We start from the raw sequence: 23,381 nt of genomic DNA on the forward strand, positions 1-23,381 counted from the left end.
AGGCAGATTCCATCTAATCAGACTGATACAGCTGTATACAAGTTGATATAAATGGCTCTATAATTTTAGGCTTTGCCTGTGTCATACCAGTAATTTGAAAATGATAGTTAAAGTGTAACTAAACCTATGAAATATTTTTTTTTCATCTGAGTAATCCCTTAAACCTCTGGTGAAAATCTGAGTACTGAGACCCCTACTGATCGCTCAAACCACAAGCCAGAAGTATTTAGCTAATTCGTGAGTGTAAGTAGAATGGTCAACAGACCCGTAGACTTACTATCGAACCGGTAAACATCTTAGTTCGTTCATGCATAAGCTAAAGGTACTGTCACACTTAGCGATGCACCAGCGATCCCGACCAGTGATATGATGTGGTCAGGATCGCTGGTGCATCGCTAAGTGGTCGCTAGTGAGCTGCCACACAGGCAGATGTCACCAGCGACATAGCAGGGGTCGGGGGTCGCTACTTACCGGTCAGACGAGGCGATCCTGACGTCCTCCCATCCGCGTCCACGCGTCGCTTGTCTCCACAGCAGGAAGCCCATCAGGAAGCTGATGATGAGAAATGGTCCAGGACATTCTCGCGCGATCAGAGATAATCAGCGGGAGAGCCGGTTGGAGGTAAGTATCAGACATAGCGATATCGCTAGCAATATCGCTATAATGTCACAAAATCAGTGACGTTATAGCGATATTGCTAGCGATATCACTTAGTGTGACAGGCCCTTAAGTGCTTCTTGCTGTTGGTTTCAGCAATCAATGTATGTCTCAGAATATGGACCCTTAGTAATAAAAAAGGATTTTCAGAGGCTATACTACAGCGTTAAAAGACTTCATACTTTCACTTCAACCACTGCAATGTGCAAAATTTCTCTTTGGGCTCATACTCACATGCGAGAAACTTGGACGAGTCTCGCACGTCAATACCCGGCACTGCTGCTGGCACTCGGGAATGGAGCGTTCAGCTGTATAGAAATACATGCAGCTTAACGCTCTGATCCGAGTGCCGGCGGCAGTGCTGGGTATTGACGTGCGAGACTCGTCCGAGTTTCTCGCATATGAGTATGAGCTCTTAACTACAAGCTCCTTGATCCAGACCAGATTCCTAGACCCACCATATACTATATCCAATACATACTGTATTCTGTATACTAGCCATCCTCCTTGACAAGACCACCCTTCTAAAATCCATTTTCTAACGCAATGTTGTGTGGTTTCACTGCACTCACATGTGCAAACCTAGCTAAAAATGAGCAGTAAATGATTTACTTGTTTTTATTCCCTCAAATCCGCAGCATAGCCACGTACTAAAAAATACATTAACAAGCACAGTCCTGCTCTCCGTATATAACAATAGCACAGTTTTAATACTTATTTTAGTTTCTTGTGTCTGGCATTGATTAATTTTGTTTTCCTTTGTGTTAAATTTTGCTCCAAAATTTAATTAAAATATAAAAACATACATTGTTTTCTCTGTTTATAAATCTATATGCCAGAACCCCTGTTGCTGAATATCATGTTTGTATATGTGTGTACTTATATATTTATGTTCCCTTCTCTCCGCAGACAGACAATTTTCCTGCAGAGTCCAATTACATGGGAAGCAGACAGCAATTTGTTCAAAGGTAAAATAATTGAAACTGCTGCTCAATAATTCACCTTTTTGGGCAGATTTCTCATTGGCAGACACTTACATTTACTTATTTCTTTATAATAAATCAGTAGTTCAACCTTCAAAGACCCGGAAAGAGCGAGCCTAAGGGACAGTGGTCATGGAGACAGTGATCAAGCTGACAGTGATCAAGACACTAACAAAGGTTCCTGCTGTGACATGTCTGTAAGAGAAGCCCTTAAGATGAAAACCACTTCAGCTAAATGCCAGCCGCTAGAGCAGGGTGAGTAACCACGCCATTATCATGTTAAGTAAGGGGTTAAATATCACACCGTGTCGTGTTCCAGCCGTGCCACAACACCGAGTAACCTCATCACTTTAATATGAACTACGAGGTTGAGAAACACATTTTGCATCATATCTTATTTCAGCTAAGTGGCATCTGCTGGAGTAAGGTCTGGAACTAGTCGCATATTTACCATCCTATGTATGTGCATTATGTGTAGTGTTATTGCATTAGATCCTCATTATATAAAATATACTGGAGGTCATCCGAGCCCAGCAATATGGTATAGAAGATTTTATATTTTATATTACAGGGCTTACCCACCTAGGAGGACCAATTTTTTAATGAAATTTATGTATTTGGGGCTAAATGTTATTTTTTGCAATTGGTCTTCACTAAACGGAACAAATAAAGGGGATTTAACTTGCATTATCAGACTGTTAATGCATTTTTTTTTAAATAATGGCTTCACTATAACTGTTATTGCAGTGTGTGTGTGTGTGTGTAAAAATAATGTTTAATCCCAGCGCTAATGTAGACCAGGAACACCGTCTCTCATCCCTGGAGTTTGATGGTATCATGCCCAGAGCAGTGTAATTGATAACCAGGGAGAGGAGGAGAAAAGGGACTCACTCTCCTCCTTAAAATATTGACCGTTTATTGAAAATTTATTAGACAGCCTTGCTTAAAAGGAACCTGCCTTTAGGTTTTTGCCACCTAATCTGAGAGCAGCTTGATGTAGGCAAAGTTAAGCTGAATCCAAGGCTGTATCGATTTGATTACTGGGTGCAGCCATTCTGACACAATCAGAGTTTGTAGATTTAGTAATAGAGCAGAGCTGAGAAAGCTAACCCCACCCACACCAGGATCTGTATATACAATGTCTATAACCAGTGAGGTGCCTATCACAGGAAGGGGGCGTGTTGGACTACCAGGTATCTGCTGCTATGTCCCAGCAATGATAAGCTCCTGGTGATAAAACAATCAGTGCAGGCAAACACAACCACAGAGCTGCATAAGAGAGGCATCCCTGAAATCTGTGTTTTAACCTCCACCTCATGCTGTCTTCAGATTACATAGCAAAAACCTGCTGACAGATTCCCTTTAAAAGTCAGTCCATATCGTGTGTGTGTGATAATGAAACCAATAACAGGTAACACACAACTATTTAGCTCTTCAAGGTAGGGTCTATTCATAACGTAAAGGGGTATTCTCAAGTTGTTTCTTGAGTTGCTCATAGCTCTGCAGTCTTGTTACTTCCTTGTTGCTCGGGGGAGGCTGCTGCTTCTACTTGAGTGGCAGTTTTGTTGAGTTGATTCATCCTACTACACCATATTAACAGTGTGTCAGAGCTTACAATGTTATCGTTGTATCTGCATGCAGAGTTAACAGGGCATTTGAACAAGGACACAGCTCATGAAAGTGAGAGCCATGATTTAGTAGAGCTGCTCTAAAATCTGTTGATGCTGAGATGGGGGAAGCGGTTTGTAATTATGCAAGACTGCTAGGAGCCATATCAGGAACATGTCCAGTATGGTGAAGTAAGATGCTAACTACTGTATAGAAATCAGTGGCCTACAAAGACTTGACTGGTATGTTAGGAGTTAAGTCATCTCCTGGTTTGTAACCATTGTGCATACTCAGTCAAGTTCTGGTGGCCAAGCTCCTTGCAAACATACTGTAAACTACTCAGGATAAAATCTCTCATTGCAGGACAATGAAAGCAGATAGAAGAAGTAGGTCAATTGCCAACATTTTTCATGCTTTTTAACTAAGCTAATATAATATCATGATAATAACCAATAAACTCTATTAAGCCTAAATTATGCTTGCTGTAATTAAAAAAGTAGTCCTGAACTCTGACCCTATTAGGAGAGACTCATTGTTGGCTTTTCATATCTCTCAGATGAGCTGCCAAACATGCCCGAAAATTCTTTATAATGTCCTGTATATATAAGACAAAGATAGACATAACCTCCACACAAAGATAATGTGAGTTAGTTATGTAATAAAAGTACATACCATACATAAATTGGACTGGTCATTGTAGAAGAATATTAAATCTCAAATTCTGGTCTCCTACTAAGTTACCTACCTCCACATTAGGTAAGGAAATTTTTTAAATTAATTTCTCCTTCTGGAGAATATCAAGTCAGCATAAAGAGAATTATAAGCCATGCAATGCTTGTTTTGAAATTTATATATGTAAATAGAGAGAAAGAGTACAGGAACTGTAGGGATGCCTATTGGAATTGGCAAACCTAAAAGTCAGTATCGACCCTTTAATGGCCTTGCCATATGACTTATTATTAGAAAACAAACCAGAAACTCCATTTGAAGTCACATTTCAGGGTGTGTGCCTTTGATTGGTGCAAAGATGGACAGCTAATTTGGCTGGGTGAGAGGCTTCTGATAGGTGGTATAAGGGGTAGCGTTTCTTTGTGGAGAGCACCAAGTCAGCATAATGAGACTTATAAATTAAGCATTTCTTTTTTGAGAATTTGAAAATAAAAATAGTCTATTTAGAAAGGAAGAGGACAGGTACTTTAGTGCCACCTATTAGAATTAGCAGACTGAATAGTCAATATCAAATCTAAAACTAAAAAAAAAATTGGACATGAAGTATTTTTTTTGTGAAAAAAAGTTAACTGTTCATTTTTTTAACATTCAAAAAATTCCTGTGAAGCACCTGAAGGGTTAATAAACTTGTTGAATGTGGTTTTGAGCACCTTGAGGGGTGCAGTTTTTAGACTGGTGTCACTTTGGGGTATTTTCTATCAAATAGACCCCTCAAAGTGACTTCAAATGTGATGTGGTCCGTAAAAAAAATGGTGTTGTAAAAATGAGAAATCGCTGGTCAACTTTAACCCTTATAACTTCCTAGCAATAAAAAATTTTGGTTCCAAAATTGTGCTGATGTAAAGTAAACATGAGAGAAATGTTACCTATTAAGTTTTTTGTGTGCCATATCTCTGTGATTTAAGGGTATGAAAATTCCAAGTTGGAAAATTGCGAAATTTTCAAAATTTTTGCGAAATTTCCGTTTTTTCATAAATAAATGCAACTTATATCAATGAAATTTTACAACTGACATGAAGTACGATATGTCACGAGAAAACAATGTCAGAATTAACAGGATCCATGGAAGCGTTCCAGAGTTATTACCTCATAAAGGGACAGTGGTCAGAGTTGTAAAAATTGGCCTGGTCATTAACATGTAAACCACCCTTGGAGGTAAAGGGGTTAATGTCACTTATTACACATGATTCTGAGTGATGGTGCACACAGAGTAGTCCTGGATCAGGCACACTGGATTAACAATATTTTTACACCTACTACATTAACAGTTATTTTAAAGGCATCATTAAAAGCACGAGTAGGAGCCTGATAAAGCGCTCCTAATACTTTTTTGGGGTAAATCCCCTTTAAGGTCTCCTCAAATTTTATTGCTTGCTGCCTAATGATTGGACTGAAAATCCGTCAGTGTGCTTGTCCGGACTGTCAGATGATTTTCTTTTTCTAAGTTTCTCTCAGCTGATGACCACAGACTACATGAAATTTCAATGTGCAGGAAACAGAGTCTTTAAAAACCAAACCTTGCACAATTTTCAATGAAGCCAAATTGCAAAACTTATTTTTCATCTCAAATACATGCATTTAAACCATCGCTAACGGTGTACCAACCTTCTAATCTATTTTTGGAAAAATTAAACTTTACTTTTCATCTGTTATAACCTGAACATTTGTGCAAACAAATTGCTAATCAAATTTTGAAAAGGTTTAGCTAAAGGGAATCTGTCAGGTAATTCATGCTGCCCAATGCACACACAGCATCACTCACAGACTGGATGCATGATTGCAGCCTAGTATAACTCTCTCTGAAATGTTCTGTCAGATCAGAAAAAATATACTTTGAAGATGCGGCCATAGCCAGAGATCAGATTAGGGTGTCTCCGTCCCAACTGGCTCTTCCCAGTACCACTGGAGTTGATCGACAGGTCTCTCCTTTGCAGGTCCAGCATTTCAGAGATAAAAAAAATCCAATCATACAGGCAGGCTGCCATTCATCCTGTCACATGTCAGCATGTCAGGTTCCCTATAAACAGTACCATCAAGATGCGTGATCCTTACATTTGATCCAAGAACCTTGATGCTTGCTCCATGAACCAGAAATACTATTCATTTCTGGTGCCAAATACAAATGTCAAGCCTAGCGTCAGGTGGATGCAATGTCATTGCAGTCTATCTATAGTACTAACACCAAAATCGGACCACATTGCTCTAACGATATTTCTCATCATATTTATGGCTAACAGAGCATCTAATGGGTGTGAGGGCCTCCAGATGAAGTCAGGGAAGCGTAGAGTCGGGCATGTTGAGTTACACTACTTTCTCCTTTTTGTTCCTTTGGAGATGAGCCTCTCCCAGAAATGTCTGACAGTGGCAAATTCTATTTTTCCATTGGAAATACAGGACGACCTGAGCATCCATGGACATGGTGGAACTTTGAGAGATAGCTATCAGCCAATAGAGCTTTCAATTGACATCAATAATCAAGTAATGAAGTTATTCATTAAAAGGAACCAATGCAATATACTCCCACCGTAAGCTATGATGTGATGAGCATTGAGTCTCCTTTCAATTTTTCTATAAAAAAGAGATCGGATAAAGTAAAGCAAATACTTGCTTTGGTTCCTAGATATAATCTATCCATAGTATCAGCTATAAATAAGAAAGGGTTGTTCTTTTCAATGCTTTCAGATGAGGTTCTTCCGTGGCCTTCACATAATATTTTCTTGCTGATGTTTGCTTTAGTTTGTAATCTTTCATAGTCTACACCTCATTTCTCCAGCGGTGAACATTGCTCAGTATCTTCAAATGTAAATTGGAGCTGAAGTCCCCTAGTGAAAGTCATGAATTGAAAAAAATTCTAATGTAGCAAAATCAATACCCATGAAAACATTTGGTCATGATTGCTCCTCCAGAGTATTCAGTAGCCCAAGGACGGCTTGTAGATATGTATAAACCCCGAGTTATTATACGTACGTGGTTCTCATTCTGACACATTTTCCTTTTACATCTGATAGAAACTCATAAAAAAATACCCTGCAAGCCCAATGTAATATGTACAAAGTCTTGTTCTCCGTGTGAGCTGCATCCCTTTCATCTGCTAGAGAATAAATAGCACTTCGGTTTCTTCAGTACCTTTTAATAATATACTTTACATAAATGTCATCTTTATAAATAGCTTTGTATTAAAAATAAGTCTGGTGATCTGTGTAGAAGCTGAGATAAGAAATTCATAATACAGGATGGTAGGTCATTCTGTGCAGCATCACATTGAGGGTCCTTATTGTAAGCAATGGCTTGTCAGGTAGACAATGCTCTCAAGGCTCCGTGGTCTCAATAAAGAGGATGCAATCAATGAGACAGTTCACATATTAACCTTTATACATGTAAGTCACTTACCATAAGTTACATGTAAAGAAGAATACTGCTAGAGTTTTTATATCCTGTCATATCCACCATACAAGTAAACATGCATGGAGGATTTCTAATGTACACACATAATCAAAATTGTTGGTACCACTCGTTTAGTGACAGAAAAACCCACAATAGTCACATAAATAGCTTGAATTTGACAAATGCAATAATAAATCAAAAATCTATGAAAATGAACAAATGAAGTCAGACATTGCTTTTCAGCCATGCTTCCATAGAATTAAAAAAAAAAAAAACTCATGAAATAGGCCTGGACGGAAATGATGGTACCCTTAACTTAATATTTTGTTGCACAAACTTTTGAGGCAATCACTGCAATCAAACGATTCCTGTAACTGTCACTGAGACTTCTGCACCTCTCAACAGGTATTTTGGCCCACTCCTCAAGAGTAAACTGCTCCAGTTGTCTCGTGTTTGAAGGTTTCCTTTTCCAGATGGCATGTTTCTGCTCTTTCCAAAGATGCTCAATAGGATTTAGGTCAGGGCTCATAGAAGGCCACTTCAGAATAGTCCAGTGTTTTCCTTTTAGTCATTCTTGGGTGTTTTTAGCTGTGTGTTTTGAGTCATTATCCTGTTGCAAGACCCATGACCTGCGACGGAGACCAAGCTTTCTGACACTGGGCAGCACATTTCTCTCTAGAATCCTTTGATAGTCTTGAGATTTCATTATACTCTGCACAGATTCTAGACACCCTGTGCCAGATAAAGGAAAGCAGCCCCAGAATATAACAGAGCCTCCTGCATGTTTCAGAGTAGGGACAGTGTTCTTTTCTTGATATGCTTCATTTTTCCATCTGTGAACATAGAGCTGATGTGCCTTGCCAAAAAGTTCCATTTTTGTCTTATCTATCCATAGGACGTTCTCCCAGAAGCTATGTGGCTTGTCAATATGTATTTTGACAAATTCCAGTCTGGCTTTTTTATGATTTTTTTTCAACAATGGTGTCCTCCTTGGTTGTCTCCCGTGAAGTCCACTTTGGCTCATACAACGACGGATTGTGCGATCTGACACTGGTGTTCCTTGAGCTTGAAGTTCACCTATAATCTGTTTAGAAGTTTTTCTGGGTTCTTTTGTTACCATTCATATTATCCGTCTATTTGATTTTTCATCAATTTTCTTCCTGCGAACTGCGTCCTGGGATGTTGGCTACAGTCCCATGGAGCTTAAATTTCTGAATATGTGCATATGTGAATATGTGCATCTCTAGTCACAGGAACATAAAGCTGCTTGGAGATGGTCTTTTAACTTTTACCTTTAACATGTTTGTCTATAATTTTCTTTCTAATCTCCTGAGACAACTCTTTCCTTTGCTTCCTCTGGCCCAGGTTGAGTGTGATACACACCATGTCACCAAACAGCACAGTGAGTATCTGTAGCCCTCTATACAGGCCCACTCACTAATTCTAAGATTGTGGACACCTGTGATGCTAATTAGTGGACCCACCTTGATTTAACATGTCCCTTTTTCACGTTATTTTCAGGGGTACCATCATTTCTGTCCAGGTCTATTTCATGAGTTTTATTTTATTTTTTTTTTATTCTTGGAAGCACGGTTGAAAAGTAATGTCTGACTTTCATCTGTTCATTTTCACAGATTTTTGATTTATTATTACTTTTGTCAGATTGAAGTTATTTCTGTTACCATGGTGGGTTTTTCTGTCATTAAATGGGGGGTACCAACGATTTTGACCACGTGCGTATTTTAGAGGACTTGTCACCAGGTCATAAATGGCCACTTTTTGTTCTTATTTTATTGCTTCTGGTCCTCTGAATATTCCATTTTTTTTCTCCTTTAAAATCTGCCATAAGGTTCCAAAGATATGGTGTCAGCGCCGGGATTTTTTCTCTAATCACCAACCTCGGGTAGCAATATCAAGCACACAAAATTAGAATGTTAGGATAGTTAGTATTTTTAGACAGATAAACAAATACAAATATACAACCACAAACAATACAAACTACATTAAAGCCAAGAAACAAAAGATTAAAGCCAAGGAACCAATCAATCCCAAAAATGTTCTCAGTGTAGTATTTGAGGTAGGCTCAATGGCTTGGCTTATGGCCTTTTTCCTCTGTAAAGTTATATGTTTTAATTGGAATGAAATGCAATGTCCCAAGAAAATGACCTTTTCCTTCGCTATCTGTAATTTGTCCTTTGACACCTTGCATCCTTCATGATACAAGAATATCAGTAATGAAGCAGTTTCCTTTAGACACACTTGCCTATCTGGGGTACAAAGAAGCAAGTCATCCACGTACTGTATCAACTGCACATCTTCCCTTTCAGGGTGCCAAGAAAGAAGGATTCCTGCCATTGCCTCGGAAAATACAGAAGGGGAAGTAGCTCCCCCTTGAGGCAGTCGTGTCCAACAGTACTGCTTGCCAGCATGTGTAAAAGCAAACAGCATTTGGCTTTCTTCGTCAATTGGCACCGAAAAAAAAGCATTGCTTAGATCAATAACAGTAAAACATTTTGCATTACTTGGAATCTGATTCAACAAGGTATGAGGATTTGGCACAATAGGTATGTCCACTATCATTAGTTTGTTAATTTCCCTTAAATCATGTACCATCCGGTACACCGCAGGTTGCCCTGCCACAGTCTGCTTCTTCTTTATCGGAAAAAGAGGTGTATTAAAAATGGATTTTTTTCTCCTTTAGTATACCTGCCTTCAGATAGGTGGATACCTGTGCAGAAATAGCCTCAGTTTGTTCTTTACTCAGCGGGTATTGTCGGATACGTACTGGTACAGCTCCTGGTTTCAACTTAATAGAAACAGGTGTTATTTTTAACAAACCCACATCTGTTTTATCTTTTACCCATAGTGCAGCTGGTATTTGCTCAAGCATCTGCAGTATCTCCTCATCTTGCTCAACCTGTTGTTTTTCCTGTTCTTCTAACCACATCATGGACATCACCGTGGACATTGCTTCTTCCGATAAAGGGCCTGAAACAGTAATTCCCTTTTTCCCAAATTTAATGATTGCATTGACAGCATTTAAAATATCAGCTCCTATCAAATTCAGTGGGCATTTTTCCGATACCAACAGTCGGACACATAAGTCAGTAGTTTGAGCTATTCGTACATTCATAGGTTCTGTCTCATACAAAGGATGAACCACTCCCTCTGCTCCTATTCCCTGCACCGTTTTCCCTGTCATGAATCGTTGTGGCATATCTTGTTTTCTTATAATAGTACGGCTCGCCCCCATATCAATTAAACATTTCAATTGCTTCCCATTGGGAAGTTGTAATTGGGTTGTGGCCCTTGGACCATCCCTAGGGGGAACCACTATTACAGAATCATATTGGGGGCTGCCAAGTTCCTAATCTGACAAATTTCCTGCCTCATCAGTTGCTACCAGTGAAACACGAGTCTGCTCTGGGTTAGTTGTTCTATTCCTGAAACAATTCCTTTTGAGGTGCCCTCTCTGGCCACATTCATAGCAAAGCCCTCTCCGTCTGCACTCCTCTGGGTCTATTACCCCATCTCTCCTTTTTCTGTCTCCTCCCGCAGCTCTGTTATGTATGCCTGATGCTTGGACCGCAGTTCTGACAGCATTATTAAAGGCATCAGGAGGTATATTTACCATGACAGGCACCGGCTTCTGCTGTTTTTTTACTTTGCGATTTATTAATTTGGGCTTCTATCCCCCGGAATACAGGAAGAGAATTCTCCAAGGTAGCAAATACACATTCAGGTCTTACTTTCATCACTTCAGCTCTCAAGTCCTCTCTTAATCCAGTTGTAAACATGCTTTTCAGAAACCTAGCTTCCCTAGGATTTTTAAGGTCATAGTCATGGTCTGTGAACGCTGATGAACACCTTGCATGAAATTTGTCAATAGGTTCATCTGGTTCTTGAAATACTTCAGGCAACCCTGAGGTCAACTCTTCTGTTAGCTGCTTGGCTACTATGTGTAACCTTGCTATAAACTGTCACCCTGATTCTCTAGTTTTCTTATCCTCTGGAACTTCACGTATCGTATTAACATCTGCCGGGACTGCACTCACCTTCTCAAGCAAAGGCACTCCAGCCGATATTCGACACAGTGGTTCCAGATCATTCCAAGCTGCATCATAATTATCAGCTACCCCTTCTACTGCTCTATAGAATCCTAAGGGATTCTTGTAGGGATCGGGGAAGCTGTTTGCCATGGCTAACTGTTCAGATCTACTCCATGGCTTATACCACGTAGTGGTATCTACTTTTCCCTCATCCTCTCCGTCATCTGTTGGTCTGCTCGTAGTCTGAGTTATCACAGGGAAGCTGCTGACTGTGGCTTTTCTCTCAGCCCTACTGCAAAAATCACATTCTATCTTCCCTTTCTCCTGTGGCTTATTACACCTATTACAAATCCAAGTAAGGGATCTCATAGCTCTATTTGAATAACCCTGAGTATCCTCACTTTGTTGGTGTTTGTCCTCACATCTCCACTCATTATTTTCCCTAATCAACTTTAGCTTAGCCACCTGTGAACTACCTTGGGAGGGACTGGGTGTCATTTGCAATCTAAAATCATCCCCACTTCCCCCTGAAACCTCCCGTCCTCCCTGTCCAGAACTTTTTATTGGGGTGGAAAAACTATCTAGGGATTCCCTTGGAAGTGCAGGGTATTGATTTGTAACCGAATATGTAGGAGGAGAAGATTCAAAAGTAAAGGGGCTCTTTTGCCTCTGCATTGGAGATGCAGGAGGAATCATTCTCTCCCCCACATACTGAATAAATGGGTCCCTGGTGTCTGATAAATCACTGGTATCTGACCAGAACGGAGTCCTGACATGTGCAAATCTGGTGGAGACAAAAATGATGGTGAAGAAAAATAAGGCACAGTACTAGCCGTCGCTGCTTCAGTGGACATAGATTCTATGTCCTTTCCACTAATGATTCTTTCCCTTATAGGGCTACAACTACTTGTAACTTTCGAATCACTGACTGAGACTTCTTCTCTCTCACTCAAAGGGGTGGAGGGAGCCGTGGACACAGACTGTCTTTGTAAAGGAGGGGCTGTTGCTTGTCCCTGCGCTGTTGGATTTCTCCCTCTTCTATTCTGGGCAAACTCACTCTCGTCATCATCATTATCAGTATTAAAATATGGATCATGCTGCTCAGCCGTTCTCATCCAAGCAGCCACTTGTTCCTCATAACCATGCCTCTCGATCCACTTATCATGCTCTTTGCTTAATCGTTTCCATCTCTCAATGTCTAAACACCCATTCTCCGGCATCCCTGCTTGCTTTAAAATTTTTGTAGCATTTTTAACCGCTTTTTGCCCATGTTCCAAGCGCACCAGATCCCTCATTTTATATCTTGGATCTGTGTTTCGTCCTAGCCTGGTAAACTTAGTGCCCATAGCAAAAAGCTATCTAAATCAGAAGCTGTCAAGGTCAGCCACCTCCTATCTTCAGCTCTGTCTGTCTGTTTCAGAAACTGTCAAGGTCGGCTATTCCTATCTTCAGTTCTGACTGTCTATATCGGAAACCGTCACGGTCAGCTACTCCTATCTTCAGTTCCGATATCTAGCAGGATCCCACTGGTCGATTATGATGTCCAGCAGTCTCTGCTTCTAAAGTAACAAGCTGAACTTGTACTTTCTGTTCTGCCCTGATTCTACTACACACCTTGTAGAACAGGTAACTATAAGTTGCTACAAACAATATTATTCCAAAAGCAAGCCCTACATATTCCTTATACATCAGAATCAGATCCTGAGTTTTCACTAGACTCTGAGCATGTCAAATCTATTCCTGAGTCTATTTCAGAGAGATCAAAATAGTATTCATGTGAGACTATATCTTGCCACCTTGGCATGTACCATCTAGTCTCTAAGATGTATGACCAACTTTTCAATAATGCATGAGGGTGTGGCACTATATGACAGGAAAATACTCGGTACAATTTATTTGCTCTTCTGTACTGATGAGGAACAACTGGCGTTAAATGTACTCTTTCCAAAAACCAATCAGACCTTACTCTTCTCACCCTTTTTTGACAAATCGTAACTGAACACAAACAACTTCCACACGGCATGTACAAGTAACACGTACACTTCACAAACTAGTATTCATCTCAAAGTGTCTCAAAGCCACCGGACAGTAACTGGCTCCTGTACTTCCAAATCTTCGCAATATCTCTGCTATCTCACAATTGACCGAGGTATCTCGAGGCACTCTAAAATGAATATTTATAGTCAAAATATACACTCTCACAGATCCAAGCCAGGTTATGGCAGCCCACCAGCCAACTCCTCCCGTGATTTTTCCCTCAGTCTTCCAGTAACGTGGGGTCGCATCTGTCTGCAAACTCTTTATAACTATACTTTGAACACACTGAGCACAGGACATTTATCAACCAATTCTTATCCTTTTACTACTTAGCTTATTCTTTCTACTACTTAGCAACTAGCAGAGCAACAAAAACACATAATAACATAATCCACCAACCAAAGAAAAACCAGAATAGCAATCAAAGTGAGAAGGGTGGAACATGTATAACACAACATTACTTTCTATTTTCAGTTCTGCCTTCTACATATAACACCCATTCAACTCATACCCCTTTCAAGATTTAAGATCATTCATGAGAGAAAAACATTTTTTTTTAGCAGCACTTTTTATCAGTTGCCCGGTCTTGTACTGGCAATGCAATATCAAGCACACAAAATTAGAATGTTAGGATGGTTAGTATTTTTAGACAGATAAACAAATACAAATATACAACCACAAACAATACAAACTACATTAAAGCCAAGAAACAAAAGATTAAAGCCAAGGAACAAAAGAAACAAAACAAGCAAAAAAATTAAAAAAAACTTAAAATAAAAAAATAAAACAAACCTTAATTTTTGTTACCCGAGGGGATTCCCATTCAAAGATCCAGACAGACTGACCTACCTACCCTGTCTTAGGGAGACAAGAAAGGATGCGAGCCAAAATGGCTCACGTACCCGGGTCTCCTTTCTGTTCTCCCCCCGACAGAGCAAGGCAATCCTTTTCAGTCCAAATTGATAGTTAAAGGGGAATTCAATCTCGCTGGGGCCTCCAAGTTTGTCAGCGCCGGGATTTTTTCTCTAATCACCAACCTCGGGTAAAGCTCATTTAGAGCTTCTTTTACCTAGGATCCTAGGAGTGGAAGAATAAAGAGAGAGACACAGGAGGCTTGTCTTTCAAGTTAATCTCTCCCCTTTATTAAGATGGGTACTTCTTTTATAGGATCACAAAAGAGGAAATAGACAAATATAGACAATTTCCGTAATATTATGTAACAATTTCGAAATGGTGGATAGTTGGCAAAAACAATAGTTATATAACAGATATGACAAAATGATATATTATGTGTCTAATTGGGGATGACGGGAATATGGCACTTCCTTGATATCAATTTAACAATTCGTGGAACTGCATCCGGTAATACTAATAGGCCAGAATACTTGGCCTTGACATTTTAGACATTATTCTAAGAAAAGAGAGAATTTTGGAACTGACCACTTGGCAGAATTGTCTAACCACGTAGACAGATGATAACAATTAAAATAGTGTCATGGGTTACAAGTTGTTTTTCAGTTATTTTTCTGGACTATAGAAACTAAGATTAACCATTTCTTTGACAATGGGCCCTTTTATTTGGTACTTGTTTTATGATCTTTAGTAATGGGGCGGTGCTCATAGAGTAATAGTACACAGCAGCACTCTCCATTCAGAGAATCCTGTAAGCATTGCCCCCTTATTGAAACAGACATTATCACTATATTAAAAAGCCCATATATATCTCTGGAAATATGGTTAATTTATTGATAGAGAAACAGAACACTCATGGGAGCAGCGGTTATAGTCTTAATGAAGGGCTTGCTGGAGTAAGATGTCCCAAATTAATTAAGATGGTGTTTCTTCTTTTGAATTTGGCGAATCTTTCAACTCATATGGACCACCGCCAAAGAAGTACATTAGTCAATAGCTGGCAAACGTTTCTGTTGTAAATTCATTCCACTTGCATGTTTTGGCTACGCCCTACATCGCTTACACGACACCCACTTTTCAAAACTTGAAGATGGCCTGTCTTGGTGTAAATATGCTACAAGCAGGTGTAGCAGTGTTTTTAGAAGAATACAACCAGGTTATTTCTCAGTTACCCCTTTACTAATAAGCTTAGGTTTATGCGAGTCGAAGTGACTTCTGATAATCTTATAACAATTCGTACCATCAATTTGCAGTGAAATTTGTAAAACAAAAGAAAATATACAAAACTACACTGTATATAATAAATCCTCAGCTGCTGCAGAACCTACATGATACAGGGATAAGTGATCAATTTATCAGCTCTGCTTAGGTCTCCTTGGAATCTGGATCCAATGAATTTATTTAGATGGGACCCACGTATGGTAACTGGTTCTAACTGGTTTTCAGGTAACGTAGTTCATCATTTGTTGAATAGTTATCCAATATTTACAGAAAAAAATGTAAAAAAAAAATCACACCTTTTTGGCAATGGTTAAGAGCCCATGATGATTCAAAATGCTCTGCTTGTTTTGCATTTTTAAATCTTGTACTTTCCTTCCCCACTTCTGATCTAATTATGATGGATTTTAATCATATTTTTTTTTAAATAAAGGTGTGATTTTTGTTTTCATGGGAATTCTGGACAATTATTCAATTAAGAAATAAATAATTCAAGTTGTAAATGATGCAAACTCATAATTCCCCCTCTGCTGCCGCACAACCTCATGATCCACCGCTGAGTTGCTGCACAATCTCCAGAATTCACCGCTCAGCTGCTGCACAACCTCATAATACAAACTTCAGAGGCTGCGAAATCTCACAAGACACACTTCAGGTGCTGTAGAAGCTCATAATACAGACTTCAGCTGCTGCAGAAGCTCATAATTCAGACTTCAGCTGCTGTAGAACCTCATAATTCAGACTTAAGCTGCTGTAGAACCTCAAAATAATACAAACTTCAGTTTCTGTAGAACCTCAAAATACAGACTTCAGCCTCTGTAGAAGCTCATAATACAGACTTCAGCTGCTGTAGAAGCTCATAATACAGACTTCAGCCTCTGTAGAAGCTCATAATACAGACTTCAGCTGCTGTAGAAGCTCATAATACAGACTTCAGCCTCTGTAGAAGCTCATAATACAGACTTCAGCTGCTGTAGAAGCTCATAATACAGACTTTGGCTGCTGTAGAACCTCATAATACAGACTTCAGCTGCTGTAGAAGCTCATAATACAGACTTCAGCTGCTGTAACAACCTCATAATACAGACTTCAGCTGCTGTAAGAACCTCATAATACAGACTTCAACTGCTGTAGAACCTCAAAATTCAGACTTCAGCTACTGTAGAACCTCATAATACAGACTTCAGCTGCTGTAACAACCTCATAATACAGACTTCAGCTGCTGTAAGAACCTCATAATAATACAGACTTCAGCCTCTGTAGAACCTCATAATACAGACTTCAGCCGCTGTAGAAGCTCATAATACAGACTTCAGCTGCTGTAGAACCTCATAATACAGATTCAGCTGCTTTAGAAGCTCATAATACAGACTTCAGCCTCTGTAGATCCTCATAATACAGACTTCAGCTGCTGTAGAAGCTCATAATACAGACTTTGACTGCTGTAGAACCTCATAATACAGACTTCAGCCTCTGTAGATCCTCATAATACAGACTTCAGCTGCTGTACAAGCTCATAATACAGACTTCAGCCTCTGTAGATCCTCATAATACAGACTTCAGCTGCTGTAGAAGCTCATAATACAGACTTTGACTGCTGTAGAACCTCATAATACAGACTTCAGCTGCTGTAGAAGCTCATAATACAGACTTTAGCTGATGTAAGAACCTCATAATACAGACTTCAGCTGCTGTAGAACCTCATAATACAGATTCAGCTGCTGTAGAACCTCATAATAATACAGACTTCAGCCTCTGTAGATCCTCATAATACAGACTTCAGCTGCTGTAGAAGATCATAATACAGACTTCAGCTGCTGTAGAAGCTCATAATACAGACTTCAGCCTCTGTAGATCCTCATAATACAGACTTCAGCTGCTGTAGAAGCTCATAATACAGACTGTAACTGCTGTAGAACCTCATAATACAGACTTCAGCTGCTGTAGAAGCTCATAATACAGACTTCAGCTGCTGTAGAACCTCATAATACAGACTTCAGCTGCTGTAACAACCTCATAATACAGACTTCAGCTGCTGTGAGAACCTCATAATACAGACTTCAGCTGCTGTAGAACCTCATAATACAGACTTCAGCTGCTGTAACAACCTCATAATACAGACTTCAGCTGCTGTAAGAACCTCATACTACAGACTTCAGCTGCTGTAGAACCTCATAATACAGATTCAGCTGCTGTAGAACCTCATAATAATACAGACTTCAGCCTCTGTAGATCCTGATAATACAGACTTCAGCTGCTGTAGAAGATCATAATACAGACTTTGGCTGCTGTAGAACCTCATAATACAGACTTCAGCTGCTGTAGAAGCTCATAATACAGACTTCAGCTGCTGTAAGAACCTCATAATACAGACTTCAGCTGCTGTAGAACCTCAAAATTCAGACTTCAGCTTCTGTAGAACCTCATAATACAGACTTCAGCTGCTGTAACAACCTCATAATACAGACTTCAGCTGCTGTAAGAACCTCATAATAATACAGACTTCAGCCTCTGTAGAACCTCATAATACAGACTTCAGCCGCTGTAGAAGCTCATAATACAGACTTCAGCTGCTGTAGAACCTCATAATACAGATTCAGCTGCTGTAGAACCTCATAATACAGACTTCAGCCTCTGTAGATCCTCATAATACAGACTTCAGCTGCTGTAGAAGCTCATAATACAGACTTCAGCCTCTGTAGATCCTCATAATACAGACTTCAGCTGCTGTAGAAGCTCATAATACAGACTTTGACTGCTGTAGAACCTCATAATACAGACTTCAGCCTCTGTAGATCCTCATAATACAGACTTCAGCTGCTGTAGAAGCTCATAATACAGACTTCAGCCTCTGTAGATCCTCATAATACAGACTTCAGCTGCTGTAGAAGCTCATAATACAGACTTTAACTGCTGTAGAACCTCATAATACAGACTTCAGCTGCAGTAGAAGCTCATAATACAGACATCAGCTGCTGTAGAACCTCATAATACAGACTTCAGCTGCTGTAACAACCTCATAATACAGACTTCAGCTGCTGTGAGAACCTCATAATACAGACTTCAGCTGCTGTAGAACCTCATAATACAGACTTCAGCTGCTGTAACAACCTCATAATACAGACTTCAGCTGCTGTAAGAACCTCATACTACAGACTTCAGCTGCTGTAGAACCTCATAATACAGATTCAGCTGCTGTAGAACCTCATAATAATACAGACTTCAGCCTCTGTAGATCCTGATAATACAGACTTCAGCTGCTGTAGAAGATCATAATACAGACTTTGGCTGCTGTAGAACCTCATAATACAGACTTCAGCTGCTGTAGAAGCTCATAATACAGACTTCAGCTGCTGTAAGAACCTCAATACAGACTTCAGCTGCTGTAAGAACCTCATAATACAGACTTCAGCTGCTGTAGAACCTCATAATACAGACTTCAGCTGCTGTAACAACCTCATAATACAGACTTCAGCTGCTGTAAGAACCTCATACTACAGACTTCAGCTGCTGTATAACCTCATAATACAGACTTCAGCTGCTGTTAGAACCTCATACTACAGACTTCAGCTGCTGTAGAACCTCATAATACAGACTTCAGCTGCTGTTAGAACCTCATACTACAGACTTCAGCTGCTGTAGAACCTCATAATACAGACTTCAGCTGCTGTAACAACCTCATAATACAGACCAGCTGCTGTAAGAACCTCATAATACAGACTTCAGCTGCTGTAAGAACTTCATAATACAGACTTCAGCTGCTGTAACAACCTCATAATACAGACCAGCTGCTGTAGAACCTCATAATACAGACTTCAGCTGCTGTAACAACCTCATAATACAGACCAGCTGCTGTAAGAACCTCATAATACAGACTTCATCTGCTGTAACAACCTCATAATACAGACCAGCTGCTGTAGAACCTCATAATACAGACTTCAGCCTCTGTAGAACCTCATAATACAGACTTCAGCAGCTGTAGAACCTCATATTACAGACTTCAGCTGCTGTAGAATCTCATAATACAGACTTCAGCCTCTGTAGAACCTCATAATACAGACTTCAACTGCTGTAGAACCTCATAATACAGACTTCAGCTGCTGTAACAACCTCATAATACAGACTTCAGCTGCTGTAAGAACCTCATAATAATACAGACTTCAGCCTCTGTTTAACCTCATAATACAGACTTCAGCCGCTGTAGAAGCTCATAATACAGGCTTCAGCTACTGTAGAACCTCATTATACAGACTTCAGCTGCTGTAGAACCGCATAATAATACAGACTTCAGCCTCTGTAGAACCTCATAATACAGACTTCAGCCGCTGTAGAAGCTCATAATACAGACTTCAGCTGCTGTAGAAGCTCATAATACAGATTCAGCTGCTGTAGAACCTCATAATACAGACTTCAGCCTCTGTAGATCCTCATAATACAGACTTCAGCTGCTGTAGAAGCTCATAATACAGACTTTGACTGCTGTAGAACCTCATAATACAGACTTCTGCTGCTGTAGAAGCTCATAATACAGACTTCAGCTGCTGTAGAACCTCATAATACAGACTTCAGCTGCTGTAGAACCTCATAATACAGACTTCAGCTGCTGTAACAACCTCATAATACAGACTTTAGCTGCTGTAAGAACCTCATAATACAGACTTCAGCTGCTGTAGAAGCTCATAATACAGACATCAGCTGCTGTAGAACCTCATAATACAGACTTCAGCTGCTGTAACAACCTCATAATACAGACTTCAGCTGCTGTAAGAACCTCATAATACAGACTTCAACTGCTGTAGAACCTCAAAATTCAGACTTCAGCTACTGTAGAACCTCATAATACAGACTTCAGCTGCTGTAACAACCTCATAATACAGACTTCAGCTGCTGTAAGAACCTCATAATAATACAGACTTCAGCCTCTGTAGAACCTCATAATACAGACTTCAGCCGCTGTAGAAGCTCATAATACAGACTTCAGCTGCTGTAGAACCTCATAATACAGATTCAGCTGCTGTAGAAGCTCATAATACAGACTTCAGCCTCTGTAGATCCTCATAATACAGACTTCAGCTGCTGTAGAAGCTCATAATACAGACTTTGACTGCTGTAGAACCTCATAATACAGACTTCAGCCTCTGTAGATCCTCATAATACAGACTTCAGCTGCTGTACAAGCTCATAATACAGACTTCAGCCTCTGTAGATCCTCATAATACAGACTTCAGCTGCTGTAGAAGCTCATAATACAGACTTTGACTGCTGTAGAACCTCATAATACAGACTTCAGCTGCTGTAGAAGCTCATAATACAGACTTTAGCTGATGTAAGAACCTCATAATACAGACTTCAGCTGCTGTAGAACCTCATAATACAGATTCAGCTGCTGTAGAACCTCATAATAATACAGACTTCAGCCTCTGTAGATCCTCATAATACAGACTTCAGCTGCTGTAGAAGATCATAATACAGACTTCAGCTGCTGTAGAAGCTCATAATACAGACTTCAGCCTCTGTAGATCCTCATAATACAGACTTCAGCTGCTGTAGAAGCTCATAATACAGACTGTAACTGCTGTAGAACCTCATAATACAGACTTCAGCTGCTGTAGAAGCTCATAATACAGACTTCAGCTGCTGTAGAACCTCATAATACAGACTTCAGCTGCTGTAACAACCTCATAATACAGACTTCAGCTGCTGTGAGAACCTCATAATACAGACTTCAGCTGCTGTAGAACCTCATAATACAGACTTCAGCTGCTGTAACAACCTCATAATACAGACTTCAGCTGCTGTAAGAACCTCATACTACAGACTTCAGCTGCTGTAGAACCTCATAATACAGATTCAGCTGCTGTAGAACCTCATAATAATACAGACTTCAGCCTCTGTAGATCCTGATAATACAGACTTCAGCTGCTGTAGAAGATCATAATACAGACTTTGGCTGCTGTAGAACCTCATAATACAGACTTCAGCTGCTGTAGAAGCTCATAATACAGACTTCAGCTGCTGTAAGAACCTCATAATACAGACTTCAGCTGCTGTAGAACCTCAAAATTCAGACTTCAGCTACTGTAGAACCTCATAATACAGACTTCAGCTGCTGTAACAACCTCATAATACAGACTTCAGCTGCTGTAAGAACCTCATAATAATACAGACTTCAGCCTCTGTAGAACCTCATAATACAGACTTCAGCCGCTGTAGAAGCTCATAATACAGACTTCAGCTGCTGTAGAACCTCATAATACAGATTCAGCTGCTGTAGAAGCTCATAATACAGACTTCAGCCTCTGTAGATCCTCATAATACAGACTTCAGCTGCTGTAGAAGCTCATAATACAGACTTTGACTGGTGTAGAACCTCATAATACAGACTTCAGCCTCTGTAGATCCTCATAATACAGACTTCAGCTGCTGTAGAAGCTCATAATACAGACTTCAGCCTCTGTAGATCCTCATAATACAGACTTCAGCTGCTGTAGAAGCTCATAATACAGACTTCAGCCTCTGTAGATCCTCATAATACAGACTTCAGCTGCTGTAGAAGCTCATAATACAGACTTTAACTGCTGTAGAACCTCATAATACAGACTTCAGCTGCTGTAGAAGCTCATAATACAGACATCAGCTGCTGTAGAACCTCATAATACAGACTTCAGCTGCTGTAACAACCTCATAATACAGACTTCAGCTGCTGTGAGAACCTCATAATACAGACTTCAGCTGCTGTAGAACCTCATAATACAGACTTCAGCTGCTGTAACAACCTCATAATACAGACTTCAGCTGCTGTAAGAACCTCATACTACAGACTTCAGCTGCTGTAGAACCTCATAATACAGATTCAGCTGCTGTAGAACCTCATAATAATACAGACTTCAGCCTCTGTAGATCCTGATAATACAGACTTCAGCTGCTGTAGAAGATCATAATACAGACTTTGGCTGCTGTAGAACCTCATAATACAGACTTCAGCTGCTGTAGAAGCTCATAATACAGACTTCAGCTGCTGTAAGAACCTCAATACAGACTTCAGCTGCTGTAAGAACCTCATAATACAGACTTCAGCTGCTGTAGAACCTCATAATACAGACTTCAGCTGCTGTAACAACCTCATAATACAGACTTCAGCTGCTGTAAGAACCTCATACTACAGACTTCAGCTGCTGTAGAACCTCATAATACAGACTTCAGCTGCTGTTAGAACCTCATACTACAGACTTCAGCTGCTGTAGAACCTCATAATACAGACTTCAGCTGCTGTTAGAACCTCATACTACAGACTTCAGCTGCTGTAGAACCTCATAATACAGACTTCAGCTGCTGTAACAACCTCATAATACAGACCAGCTGCTGTAAGAACCTCATAATACAGACTTCAGCTGCTGTAAGAACTTCATAATACAGACTTCAGCTGCTGTAACAACCTCATAATACAGACCAGCTGCTGTAGAACCTCATAATACAGACTTCAGCTGCTGTAACAACCTCATAATACAGACCAGCTGCTGTAAGAACCTCATAATACAGACTTCAGCTGCTGTAACAACCTCATAATACAGACCAGCTGCTGTAGAACCTCATAATACAGACTTCAGCCTCTGTAGAACCTCATAATACAGACTTCAGCAGCTGTAGAACCTCATATTACAGACTTCAGCTGCTGTAGAATCTCATAATACAGACTTCAGCCTCTGTAGAACCTCATAATACAGACTTCAACTGCTGTAGAACCTCAAAATTCAGACTTCAGCTACTGTAGAACCTCATAATACAGACTTCAGCTGCTGTAACA

At 39.9% G+C, this 23,381-nt stretch overlaps 1 protein-coding gene across 4 annotated transcripts in view; it reads left to right on the forward strand.

Annotated features, from left to right (window-relative positions):
* The window catches only part of PCDH17 (protocadherin 17), a 275,600-nt gene that overhangs the window by 72,476 nt on the left and 179,743 nt on the right, over positions 1-23,381 (forward strand). For all 4 annotated transcript variants that reach the window (XM_073580348.1, XM_073580349.1, XM_073580350.1 and 1 more), the window contains 2 exons: positions 1,567-1,625; positions 1,723-1,895. In XM_073580348.1, coding sequence (XP_073436449.1) covers positions 1,567-1,625; positions 1,723-1,895 — 232 coding nt within the window. The remainder of the gene's footprint in view (positions 1-1,566; positions 1,626-1,722; positions 1,896-23,381) is intronic.

The sequence above is a fragment of the Dendrobates tinctorius genome, unplaced genomic scaffold (genome assembly GCF_039654945.1).
Source record: "Dendrobates tinctorius isolate UK_male_01 unplaced genomic scaffold, ASM3965494v1 ptg000064l, whole genome shotgun sequence".
Taxonomy (NCBI): Eukaryota; Metazoa; Chordata; class Amphibia; order Anura; family Dendrobatidae; genus Dendrobates; species Dendrobates tinctorius.